The sequence below is a fragment of the Macrotis lagotis genome, chromosome 1, assembly GCF_037893015.1.
Source record: "Macrotis lagotis isolate mMagLag1 chromosome 1, bilby.v1.9.chrom.fasta, whole genome shotgun sequence".
Lineage (NCBI taxonomy): Eukaryota > Metazoa > Chordata > Mammalia > Peramelemorphia > Peramelidae > Macrotis > Macrotis lagotis.
The window spans coordinates 655,260,240-655,273,843 of NC_133658.1; the positions used below are offsets into that span (position 1 = coordinate 655,260,240).

General features: G+C 35.5%; 1 protein-coding gene across 5 annotated transcripts in view; it reads right to left on the reverse strand.

The window, feature by feature from the left end:
• Window positions 1–13,604, reverse strand: part of CCDC150 (coiled-coil domain containing 150) — a 136,313-nt gene that overhangs the window by 14,719 nt on the left and 107,990 nt on the right. For all 5 annotated transcript variants that reach the window (XM_074215430.1, XM_074215427.1, XM_074215429.1 and 2 more), the window contains one exon: window positions 10,743–10,869. In XM_074215430.1, the coding sequence (XP_074071531.1) occupies window positions 10,743–10,869 (127 nt within the window). The remainder of the gene's footprint in view (window positions 1–10,742; window positions 10,870–13,604) is intronic.

Genomic DNA, 13,604 nt, shown 5'->3' on the forward strand with positions numbered 1-13,604 from the left:
CCATGTTTTTCTGAAACTATCCTCCATAATTTCTTACAGAATAAAAATATTTCCTGACTTTAACATAATATAATTTGTTCATTTACTCTTCAATTGATGGGTACCCCTTTAGTTTCCAATTCTATTCCACTATTAAAATTAATATCCCATCCAAAATTTTATATCATGCTTTTTTATCCTGTATGATTAATTTCATGTTTGGAAATAAATGTTCTACTATAGAATCTCAACATTTTGGAGTCCTTTCTCTAGATTTTAAAATATTTTATTGGTACTAGGTGGGTCCTTGTATAGTTTAGAAACTATCTTCTTCCCTCACTATATAATCGGCCTACCTCTTCTATTTAAGCATTACTTGGATAACTTTTATGCCACCATTGTACCCTAGCCACCATTATGCTCAGTGTGACTCAGCACAATAGAATCACAGAATTTGAGAATAGGAATTTCAAAGACCATCTGATACAACCCATTTGTGAATAGAATCCCCATTACTACCTGAAAAGTGGTCATCTGACTTCTGCTTGAAAGACTTTTAAAAAGGCGGTAGTCAAATATTTCTCTTTTTTTTTCTGATTCAATTTTATTTTATTTTCAGTTCTGAATTCTCTCCCTCCCAACTCTCTTTTCCTACCCACTGAGAAGGCAAGAAAAATAAAACCCATCACAAATATGTATTTTCAAGCAAAACAAATTCTTACATTAGTCATATCTAAAAAGCTTCAATTTGGACCAAGTTCATCATTCTGTACCTGGAGGTAATTAGCATGAGTCCTTTGGAATTGTAGTAAGTCACTGTGTTGCACAGAATTCCTAAGTCTTTCTAATGTTATTTATCTTTGTAATATTATTTTTATTGTATAAACAGTTTTCCTAGGTCTGTTCACTTCATTATGCATCAGTACATGCAAATTTTCCTTTGTTTTTTTCTAATTTCTTAGAGTATAAAAACATTTCTCTCTTTTCACATATTTGCTCAGTCATTCTCCAATTGATAGGAACCCCCTTAGTTTCTGATTATTTGCCTTTACTAAAAGAGTTGTTATATATATTTTTTGTACAAATAGTCCTATTACTTTTTTGTTGTTGCTATTTTGGATACTCAGTATCAAATTGTGTGGTTTTGTGTTATAGCTTGAGATCTGGTATTGTTAGGCCTCCTCCCTTCCTACCTTTTTCACTAATTCATTTGATTTTTCTTGACCTTTTGATTCCTTTAGAAGAATTTTATTACTATTTCTTTAAGAGCTATAGAGTAATTTCTTGGTAGCTTTATTGTTGTATCATTGAATAAGTAAATTAGTTTAGGTAATATTGTCATTTTTATTATATTGTCTCAACCTACCCATGAGCAATGAATATTTCTCTTCTAATTTAGGTTTGTATTTATGCAGAGTGTTCTGTAATTATGTTTACATAGATCCTGTGTGTGTGTATTGGCAGGTAAACTCACAAATATTTTGGACAGTCTGTTATTTTATTTTATTTTTGATGACTTTTGCAAGGCAGTGGAGTTAAGTGACTTGTCCAATGTCACACAGTTAGGTAATTATTAAGGTAATTCAAAGGCACTTTGAACTCAGGTTCTCCTGCCTCCAGGGCTGGTGCTCTATCCACTGAACCACCTAGCTGCCCTGGTCTGTAGGTTTTTTTCCTTTTTAAATTTTTTCAAGTACTCTCAAGTACTTTATTTTATTTTAGAAAGATTTTATTTTTGAGTTTTAAAATTTCCCCCCCATTCTTGCTTCCCTCTCTCCAACCCCCAAATAATCCATTCTGTTAGTCTTTACATTGTTTCCATGGTATACATTTATCTTGGTTGAATGTGATGAGAGAGAAATCATATCCTAAAGGAAGAAAAATAAAGTATGAGATAGCAAAATTACACAATAAGATAACAGTTTTTTTCCTAATTTGAAGGTAATAGTCTTTGGTCTTTGTTCAAACTCCACAGTTCTTTCTCTGGATACAGATGGTATTCTCCATTGCAGATAGCCCCAAATTGTCCCTGGTTGTTACACTGTTGGAAAGAGTAAGTCCATCACCATCCCCATGTTGCTGTTAGGGTGTACAATTTTTTTCTGGTTCTTCTCATCTCACCCAGCATAAGTTCATGCGCATCCTTTCAAGGTTTCCCTGAACTCCCATCCCTCCTGGTTTCTAATAGAACATGTTCCATGACATACGTATCCCACAGTTTGCTAAGCCATTCCCCAATTGAAGGACAGTCACTTAATTTCCAATTCTTTGCCACCACAAACAGGGCTGCTGTGAATATTTTTGTACAAGTGATGTTTTTACCCTTTTTCATCATCTCTTCAGGGTATAGACCCAGCAGTGGTATTGCTGGGTCAAAGGGTATGCTCATTTTTGTTGCCCTTTGGACATAGTTCCACATAGCTCTCCAGAAAGGTTGGATGAGTTCACTGCTCCACCAACAGTGTAGTAGTGTCCCAGATTTCCCACAACCCTTCCAACAATGATCATTATCCTTTCTGGTCATATTGGCCAGTCTGAGTGGTGTGAGGTGGTACCTCAGAGAAGCTTTAATTTGCATTTCTATAATAATTAATGATTTAGAGTACTTTTTCATATGGCTATGGATTGCTTTGATCCCCTCATCTGTAAATTGCCTTTGCATATCCTTTGACCATTTGTCAACTGGGGAATGGCTTTTTTTTTTTAAATATGACTCAGTTCTCTGTATATTTTAGAAATGAGTCCTTTGTCAGAATCATTAGTTGTAAAGATTGTTTCCCAATTTACTACATTTCTTTTGATCTTGGTTACATCGATTGTATCTGTGCAAAAGCTTTTTAATTTAATGTAATTGAAATCATCTAGTTTGTTTTTGGTGATAATCCCCATCTCTTCCTTAGTCATAAACTGCTCCCCTTTTCATAGATCTGATAGGTAAACTAGTCCTTGATCTTCTAATTTGCTTATAGTATTTTTTTTTATGTCTAAATCCTGTATCCATTTGGATCTCATCTTGGTAAAGGGTGTGAGGTGTTGGTCTAATCTAAGTTTCTTCTATACTAACTTCCAATTTTCCCAACAGTTTTTATCAAAGAGAGAGTTTTTATCCCAATAGCTGGACTCTTTGGGTTTATCAAACAGCAGATTACTATAATCATTTCCTGCTATTAATTACACTTAGTCTATTCCACTGATCCACTACTCTATTTCTTAGCCAATACCAGACAGTTTTGATGACTGATACTTTATAATATAATTTTAGTTCTGGTAAGGGTAAGACACCTTCTTTTGCACTTTTTTTTCATTGAATCTCTGGAAATTCTTGACTTTTTATTTCTCCATATAAATTTATTTAAAACTTTCTCTAATTCATTAAAATAATTTTTTGGAATTCGGATTGGTAAGGCACAAAACAAGTAGTTTAGTTCTGGTAGAATTGTCATTTTTATTATGTTAACTTGATCTATCCATGAACAGTTGATGTTTACCCAGTTATATAAAGATGATTTTTATTTGTGTGAGATGTTTTATAATTGTTTTCAAAAAGTTTTTTATTCTTCCTTGGCAGGTAGACTCCCAGGTGTTTTATATTGTCTGAGGTTACTTTAAATGGGATTTCTCTTTCTAGCTCTTTCTGCTGTATCATTCTAATCATTATTTTATATCCTGTTGCTTTGCTAAAGTTGCTAATTATTGCTAGTAGTTTTTTTAGATGAGTTTGTGGGATTCTCTGGGTATAAAATCATGTCATCTGCAAAGAGTAAGAGCTTTGTCTCTTCCTTCCCAATTCTAATTCCTTCAATTTCTTTTTCTTCTCTTATTGCTGAAGCTAACATTTCTAATATATATTGAATAGTAGTGGTGAATAAAGGGCATCCTTGTTTCATTCCTGATCTTATTTGGAATGCCTTTAGCCTATCCCTGTTGCATGTAATGCTTGTTCCTGGTTTCAGATTATTATTCTGCTTATTATTCTGAGGAACGATCCATCTATTCCTACACTCTCTAGTGTTTTTTTTAAGGGGTTTTTTTTGGCAAGGCAATGGGGTTAAGTGGCTTGCCCAAAGCCACATGGCTAGGTAATTATTAAGTGTCTGAGACCAGATTTGAACCCAGGTACTCCTGACTCTGGGGCCGGTGCTTTATCCACTGCGTCACCTAGCCGTGCCACTCTCTAGTGTTTTTTAATAGGGATGGGTGTCAAAAGCTTTTTCAGCATCTATTGATATGAGCATATTATTTCTGATATGTATGTTATTGATACAATTAATTATACTAACAGTTTTCCTAATATTGAACCAACCCTGCATTCCCGGGATAAATCCCACTTGATCATAATGTATTATCCTAGTGATAACTTGTTGTAATGGTTTTACTAAGATTTATTTAAGTTTTTTTGCATCTATATTCATCAGGGAGATAGGGCTATAATTTTCTTTCTCTGTTTTAACTCTTCCTGGTTTAGGTATCAGCACCATAGTGGTGTCATAGAAAGAGTTGGGCAGAGTTCCGTGTTCACCTATTTTTCCAAAGAGTTTATATAGAATTGGAACCAATTGTTCCTTAAATGTTTGATAGAATTCACTTGTGAATCCATCTGGCCCTGGAGAATTTTTCTTAGGGAGTTTAATAATGCCTTGTTGAATTTCTTCTTCTGAGATAGGGTTATTTAGGTTTATAATTTCCTCTTCATTTAATCTGAGCAATTTATATTTTTGTAAATATTTGTCCATTTCACTTAGATTGTCAAATTTATTGGCATAGAGTTGGGCAAAATAATTCCAAATTATTACTTTAATTTCTTCCTCATTGGTGGAAAGTTCACCTTTTTCCATTTATGATATTAGCAATTTGGTTTTGCTTCTTTCTTGACCAAAGGTTTATCAATTCTATTGTTTTTTTCATAAAACCAGATCTTGGTTTTATTTACTAGTTTAATACTTTTCTTGCTTTTGATTTTATTAATTTCTCCTTTAATTTTTAGAATTTCTAATTTGGTATTTAATTGGGGGGGGTTTTAGTTTGTTCTTTCTCTAATTTTTTAGAGAGTTCATCCCATTCACATTCAAAGTTGTGATTACTAATTCTTCCCTTCCTTCTGTTAATTCCCCTTTTTCTCCCCCTCCCCTTTTCCCCTTTTAATGTAAGTTTCTTAATTTAACTGAGTGTGTGTAAGTTTACTTTAAACCAAGTCTGATGAGATGAAGATTCAGGTGGTTCTCATCTTTTCTCTTTTTCCCTTAATTACAATAGGTCTTTTGTACCTCTTGATGAGATTTCCTCCAATCAATCTCTTCCATCCTCCCATCTCCTTACTGTCCCCCTTTTTAAGGAGGTATTGTTTTTAAATCATTCTATCTGAGTCACAGAAAAGTTATGAGTATCCATTACTTCTTTTTTTTTAGTATCCATCACTTCTAGCTAAGTATATTCTCTCTAATAGAGTTACAATTCTCAAGAGTTATGAGAATCTTTTTCCCATGTGGGAATATAGGCAGTTTCATCTTATTGAGTAGCAGATTTTTTTTCCCTTTACCTTTTTTTTTATACCTTTCATGTGTCTCTTGAGCTTCCTGTTTGATGTCCAAATTTTCTGTTTAGCTCTGGTCTTTTCATTATGAAATCTTGGAAGTCTCCCATTTCATTAAATGTCCATCTTTTCCCCTGGAAGAGAAGGCTCAGTTTTGCCTGGTAGTGGATTCTTGTCTGCATTCCAATCTCCCTTGCTCTTTGGAATATCTCATTCCAGGTCCTGCATAATCCTTACTGTGGCTCCTTGGTATTTAAATTTTTTTCTTTCTGGCTGCTTGCTGGACATTTTCTTTTATCTGATACTTCTGGAATTTGGCCACAACATTCCTTGGTGTTTTCATTTTAGGATCTCTTTCCAGAGGGGATCAGTGTATTTATATTTTTTAGGTTTTTTTTTTTTTCTTGCAAGGCAAATGGGGTTAAGTGGCTTGCCCAAGGCCACACAGCTAGGTAATTATTAAGTGTCTGAGACTGGATTTGAACCCAGGTACTCCTGACTCCAAGGCCGGTGCTTTATCCACTATGCCACCTAGCTGCCCCCCAGTATATTCTTTCAATAACTACTTTGCCCCCTGGTTCCATGATATCAGGGAAATTTTCCTTCACTAAATCCTGTAATATAAAGTCCAGGCTTTTTTTCTCTTCACTGTTTTCAGAAAGGTTCATAATTCTCAGGTTCTCCCTTCTTGATCTGTTCTCTAGGTCAGTGGTTTTGCTGATGAGGTATTTTACATTTTCTTCTATTTTTTTAATCTTTTGGTTTTGTTTAAAACAATTTTGTTGTCTCATGAAATCATCAGTTTCCACCAATTCCATTCATTTTTTTAAGAGAAGATTTTTCTTCATTTATCTTTTGCAACTCCTTTTCCAGTTGGTTGATTCTATTTTTGAAGAAGTTTTCCATTTGCCCAAGTACAGTTTTGAGAGAATAATTTTCTTTTTGTATTTTCCCAATGGAGGATCTGAGAGAATTATTCTCATTTTGTATTTGTCCAATTGTATTTTCCGAGGCTTTGTTTTTCTTGTTGTGAGATGTTAATTTTCTCTTGCAATGTGTTAATTTTCTCTTGAGTTTCTTTTCCCAATTTTTCCAATTAATTTTTTTCATGTTTTTTAGGTTTTTGCAAGGCAAATGGGGTTAAGTGGCTTGCCCAAGGCCACACAGCTAGGCAATTATTAAGTGCCTGAGGTCGGATTTGAACTTAGGTACTCCTGACTCCAGGGCCGGTGCTCTATTCACTGAGCCACCTAGCTGTCCTCCAAATGATTTTTAAATTCCCAGGCAGCTAGGTGGCGCAGTGGATAGAGCACCAACCCTGGAGTCAGGAGTACCTGAGTTCAAATCCGACCTCAGACATTTAATAATTACCTAGCTGTGTGGCCTTGGGCAAGCCACTTAACCTCATTTGCCTTGCAAAAAAAAAAAAAGTGAATGGTGATTTTTAAACTCCTCGATTTCTTCAAGGAAGTCTTTCTGGTTTGGAGACCAATCCATATTGTCCTCAGCAGTGCTAGATCTCTCTGAGTTAGAATCTATTTCTTCTAAATATTTTTCCATGGGCCACTTTTTCTCTGGCTTTTCTTCATCTTTCTAGGATCCTGTGTTGGGGGCTGGGGCTGGCTGTCAGAGGTTTGCTTTTGAAGATCCTAGAGACTTTGTTCACTTGGCTTAGTAGTTCCAAGGGCTGGACAATAGGGGGCGCTGGTTGCTTTCTCTGGAGTGTTTGGGACCTCAGCAGCAGGGTCTGAGCTGACCTTGACCAGTGGACTGAGCCCTGGGGGAGGGAACTAATCTCTTTCTGTTGAGTGAACTCTTTTGAGGACACCTTAGCCTGAGGGGTTGGGGGTTGTTTGTTGTTTGTTCTGGGCAAAGGGATCAACTGAAAGTCTGGAGCTCAGGTCCTTGGCCCAGCTGGTTGTTCTCCAGGTGTGCTCTGAAACTCTCTGTGCTGGAACTCACCCTCCAGTAGCTCCTCTCCCCTGGTCAAAGACTCTGCAACTAAAGTTGGATCTTGTAAAGGCCACTCACCAAAGTCTCTACGATTGAGGCTGGCCCTCTGGCTTCCCCCAGCTGCTGTTCCCATGCTGACCCTCTGCTTTCCTCTCTTGATTCACCCCGTCCCCTGAGACAGACCTTCTTGGTAGGTGTTGTTCTCCAAGCTTCTCTTTCTGAGTTTTGGTACTCGAATTTCTGTTAAGAGGTTTCTTTCATGTTGTTTCTGAGGGGAAAGAGGATCACTTAACTCGATGCCTGTCTTCTCTCCATCTTGGCAGGAAGTCTCTGTAGTTATTCTATTTTTATTTTTATTTTTTAGACTTTTTCACGGCAATGGGATTAAGTGGCTTGCCCAAGGCTACATGGCTAGGTAATTATTAAGTGTCTGAGGTCAGATTTGAACCCAGGTACTCCTGACTCCAGGGCCGGTGCTCTATCCACTGCACCACCTAGCCGCCCCTTCTGTAGTTATTTTAAATGAAATTTCTTTCTGTTACTTCCTGTTGAAGATTGTTGGTAATACAGAAATGCTGATGATCTGAGTTGGAATGGCAGCCCAATCCACTTTTGTATGTTTATAATAGGAAGATTTTCTGACACTCAGATGAAATTGATCTCATCGCAACTTCTTTACATTTCTTCTTCCTTCTGGAACCCAATAGAATAAGTTTAAAGAATCCTCCAAATGACAGATCTTCAAATATTTGAAGTCAGCTATTATTACCCTCTCTACAAATCTCCACCAAATTTTCTCTTTCCTAGAACTGATGCTTTTAAAACTTTGACTCATACACTTTCACCATTCTGATTGCACTCCTCTGAACATTCTTTAGTTTATATCCACTTTAAGTTGTAGCATCTACAATTGTACATGATCTCTAGATGAGGCATAATCAGGCCAGAATATAGTGGCTCTCTATTCATAAAAACTTTTCCTTGAAGACCAAGATATAGTGTTTGTTTTTTTTGGCTGCCATATCACATGTCAACTCATTTTAAGTTGAGGTTCACTAAATTCTTGAGATTTTGTTTTTCAGAACTGCTGGCCTATCATGCCTCCCTCTCTCATATTCTATTAAGAAATTGATATTTTGTACTCAAGTATAAGACTTTTCATTTATCCCTATCAAATTTCATCTTCTTAGATTCAGTGCTCCAAGCTATCAAAATCTATTGCATCTCAAATACACCAGTGTGTTAGGTAGTTATTTCAAATTGGTGATATCTGGAAATTTGATGAGCATGTCACCTTTGGTCAAATCATTTATAAAAAATTTAGGAAGTACAAGGCCAAGCACAGATTCCTGGGTTACTCCAATGAATATCTCCTGCTATGATAACACTTGTTAATTAACAACCATTCTTGGAATCTAGCCTTTCAACCAGTTCTAAATATATTTAATTGCATCATTATGGCTTATACTTTTTCATCTTCTCCTTAAGATGTGATAGTTTTAAAAAAAGTTTTACTAAAATCTAACTAAATGTATGTGCAGCAAAGGAAATTTGGTTAATCTGAAATGACCTTTTTTTTAATGAGGCCATGCCAATGTATAATTATTATAACATTTTCAAGGTACTAATCATCTCTTTAATAATTCATTCTGGAATTTTCCCAGGAAGAAAAGACAATTTAACTGGCTGATAAGTTTGCAAACTTTTCCCTTTTTAATATCAGAATTTTCCTTTCTCTAATATTGTACACAGTCCTATCATGGACTTTACCACACCAAATTTCAGTGATATATGAGGTCAAATTTACTAGGACCTCTAGTCTATGTCTTTCCTCAAATTTGGGTATCTCTATGCAGATATTTGAAGCCATTGGCTTTACTTAATGTCATTTGCTGAGACTTTTGTCTCCTGTGAACTTTTGGGATTTCAATTGCTTTTATTTTTCCTTCAATGTAGTTACTTTATGGCTTCAAATTTTGGGGATATGCATATATATCTTGTCTTTCCCCCTATCCCTTTTAGTTTAAAATCCTTTTTATTGGATTTGCAGGACATTTAGTAAATATAATCTTACCAACCCTTGTGAGGTATGTGCTAACTCTGGCTAGGAATCTATTTTAAGCCATGTTCCATAAGTCCAAATATTTTCTGAGACACAATCGTTTTAGCCAGTTGTTCACTTCCAAAATTATTTTTTCTTTTCTGAATTCTCTACAAAATGAAGAAAACACAACCTATTCCTATATTTGTCAATTACTTGCCGAAGATTTCATCATTGAAAAAGCACTGTTGTAGATGGCAGAATATCTGAAATTAATATTAGTATTAATATATCATGTCTAGTTATGCTTACCATTTGCATTGTCCTTTGAGTCTCTCAAAATGTACATTCTTGTAAAGTGTGGTAGTCCATGCTTGACAGCCATATAGCACTGAGAGAATCTCTATGCAATTTTCCAAATACTATCCAACCTATCTGCTACTTCCTATCTAATTCTTGTCCTAGCTCATACACAGTTCCTACCCAAACACACATACACAAATATGAAATTGGACTAACTCAAAGTGTTGCCCATCCAGTTTCATGTCATAATCCAAACAATTGGCACTCTTTATTTTGTCTATCTGTATGGTTTATTAGGCAATCTATTTTTAGTTGTTATGGATATAATTGAGGAGTACCATAATACTTTTGAATTAATGCATTCAGTATAAGGCAAATAGAAGAATTTAACCTTAAATTCTTTCAATACTTTATTACTTTTTTTGTAAGTTCATTAGACTTATTTTGATTTTCAAGGATTTCCTTTGATGTATTGCAATCAGATTTTATTTGATCAGAATTTAAGTTAACTTTCAAACAAAAAGAAAAGTAATTTCAAATATATATATATATACATATATATGTTTATATATACACACACACACATATATGTGTATATATGAGAAGTCTCCTTATTAGTCTCATTATTCTTGATAATCAATGAAATAGGAAAACATTTGCTAATTCTTTATTAGGGACATTAGGCAGATCACTTGTTTCTTTAGTGTATTGCCTATTACTATCCTATGAAGAACAGTGAGTTTATATAATTACATCTAGTCTACCTGGGAAAGGAGACTAGATAGGAAAGAAGGGAAGTAGAAGAAACCACTTAGTCTCAAAATTCTTCAGCCAGTCTTTTTTTTGAGGGATTTATGGGAAGGAGGGGAGGGAGGAAGACAGACAGATAGACAGAGAGAGAAAGAGATAGTAGTTTTTCACAATCTCACATCTTACCTCATTGGTTTCCCGTTGTGTGACTTTCTTGGCAATGTCTCTCTCATTCTGAAACTGCTTTCTCAAAGAATCGAAACGTTCTGCATTCATCTCAGCCTGTATTTTGGATTCCTCAGCTACCTGTTCCCTATTTATTTTGAAGGGAGGAAGGAATTATGAATTATCTTTAGAAATTCATCTTTGTATTAAAGGAAATTTCATATAAAAGTGAACAATACTAATTTTTAGAAAGATTATGAGAATAGAGTGAGGAAAGACTTGAGGCAGGGAGAACTACTAGCAACTTCTTATATAAATTAAGGTGCTAAATAAGTAGGGTCTGTTCTAGAGTGGTGGCAGTACCAAAGGAAAGAAGGGGTGTTTTCAAGAGATGCTGTAGAGGTGAATTCAAAAGTTCTTGGCAACAAATTGGATATGGGGGGTTCAAAAATAGTGATGAGTTGAGGATGACACTTAGGCTGAGAGTCTAAGGGACTAGGTGGTGTTTTCCTCTATAGTAATAGGGAAGATGGGCAGGAGGAAGATTTAGGGAGAAACATAATTAGTCCTGATTTGAAAATTTTTAGTTTAAGATGTCTACTTGATACCCCAAAGACAAGTGGAAATGCAAGATTAGAGGTCAGTAGAGATATTAGGACTGGGATTGATAGAAATCTGAGAACCATTAGAGATGGTAATTAAATCCATGGGAGCTGATGAGAGCAAGTGAAGTAGTATAGAAGGAAAAGAGAAGTGGAGCCAGGACAGATCCCCAAGGATTTCAGCTTTTTTCCTATAAATGTTCCCACTAAATGCCCTTTATTGACACATTTTGTCATTCAGTGATCTTTCCTCTCAACCCTATGGATATGATCAAGATTATGACTTCTCAAATCTTGTTTCTCTTGATTCTTCTTCTTTCCTTGACTTTCTTGTCTCATATTTTTCACTTCCTTTTTGTCTCTTAACATGTACCTCTCCTTTCTTTAAATCGATGATTACACTAAAACAGCTCCATTACATACTGGCTAATTTCTGAAATTCTACATTAGGGAATAATTCAAACATTTTTAGGTCTGGGATAAAACTCAAAGGCCACCTAGTCTAATTGATATCTGAAGAACAATCCCCCCCCCCCTACAATATTCCTAAAACATGGCCTTCCGGTCTTTGCTTGGAGACCTTAAGTGGAGATCACTATTTCCAATGGCTTTCATTTAACTTTTTTCTCCTACAAAATTTTTACAAAGTCTCTTTTACTGCAACTTCCAATCGTTACTTCTACTTTTGCCCTCTGAAGTAAAACAGAAGTATAATCCCTTTTCCCCATCTCTACAATTTTCCAAATATTAGAATACAGTTACCATGTTTCTCCTAAGAGTTATTTTTTTCCATTCCAATTCTACTGTTTTATATCTGGCCCAGTCTTGGTCATCTTCTAGATGCACTCCAGGATATAAACCCTAAAGAACAGCACCCAGAAATGTATACAAAACTTCAACATTTTGTGAACAATACCTCTTTTTTTATTTTGCTTTTCGCAAGACAAATGAAGTTAAGTGACTTGCCCAAGGTCATGCAGCTAAGTAAATATTAAGTGTCTGACATCAGATTTGAACTCAGGTCCTCCTGTCTCTAGGGTTGGTACCTATTCACTGCACCTCCTAGCTAACCCCCAACATCACTTCTTTTTAAAAATTTAAAAATCATGAATGAGAATTCTGGGGTGGAGCCAACATGGCAGTGTGAAACTGAATGCTACCTCACAACACAACTAAATAAGGTGTCAATACAAGTATTAAAGCTTCAAATCTATCAAAAAAAAGAGCAAAACAGGTTCTCAACTCTAGACATTGTGAAAGTCCATCTCTTCAGGGGAAAAGGGGAAGTAGAACCTAGTTAGACCAGAGAGCATCAAAGTCAGCAGGCGGCTTCTTAGCCCCAGCACGGTCCAAGTCCTGGCTGTCCCAGCTCAGTTAGTTAGCAGGCCAGCAAGGAGGGTCCCAACCCCAGGCAAAGGCTGAACCCTGGGAACACTGGGGCAACAGACAGGATTGGATAGGGAATAAATCACTGCACAGATAAAGCCTGGACATAAAGGAGGAAACAAACCTCTGCATAGGCAATGCCTGTGCTGCAGAGGCAATACCTGGGCAAGCAATAAGCCAAGGACCAAACCCTAGCCCCAGAACAAAAAACTGAGGACAATACTCCCTATACCCCAGGAGGAGAACTCAACTATTAAAATGAGCAAAATGATCACTAATCATAGAAAGATAATATTTAGATAGAGATGATAAAAATGCCATCTCAGAAGAAGAAATTATTGGCAAATTACCTACATGGGAAATCTCAAAGAAGTTTTTGAATTGGATTCAAATCCAAAACCTAATGGAAGAGCTTGAAAAAAGATTTTAAAAAATAAAGAAGAGCAGAAGAAAAATGGAAAAAAGAAATGAGAGCCAGAATTATGAAAAAAATGATCAAAGAAATCATCTCCTTTAAAAGTAAAAAAGATCAACTGGAAAAAGAATATCACTCAACAAAAATAGAAAATTGTCCAACAGGAAAAGGAAAACAACTCATTTAAAAGTAAAATTGACCAACTGGAAAAGGGAACACAAAAGCTGACTGAAGAACATAAAATCCTATAGATTAAAATTGGACAAATAGAAATTAATAACTATGAGAAACCAAGATTCCATCCACAAAAAATCAAAAGACTAAAAACATTGAACAAAATGTAAAGTACCTTTTAGGAGAAACAAACAACTTGGAAAATAGATCTAGGAGAGATAATCTATGAATTATTGGTCTTTCCGAAAGCCTAGATCAAAAAAAGAGCCTGGAAAATATATTTCAGAAAATTATCATGGAAAACTG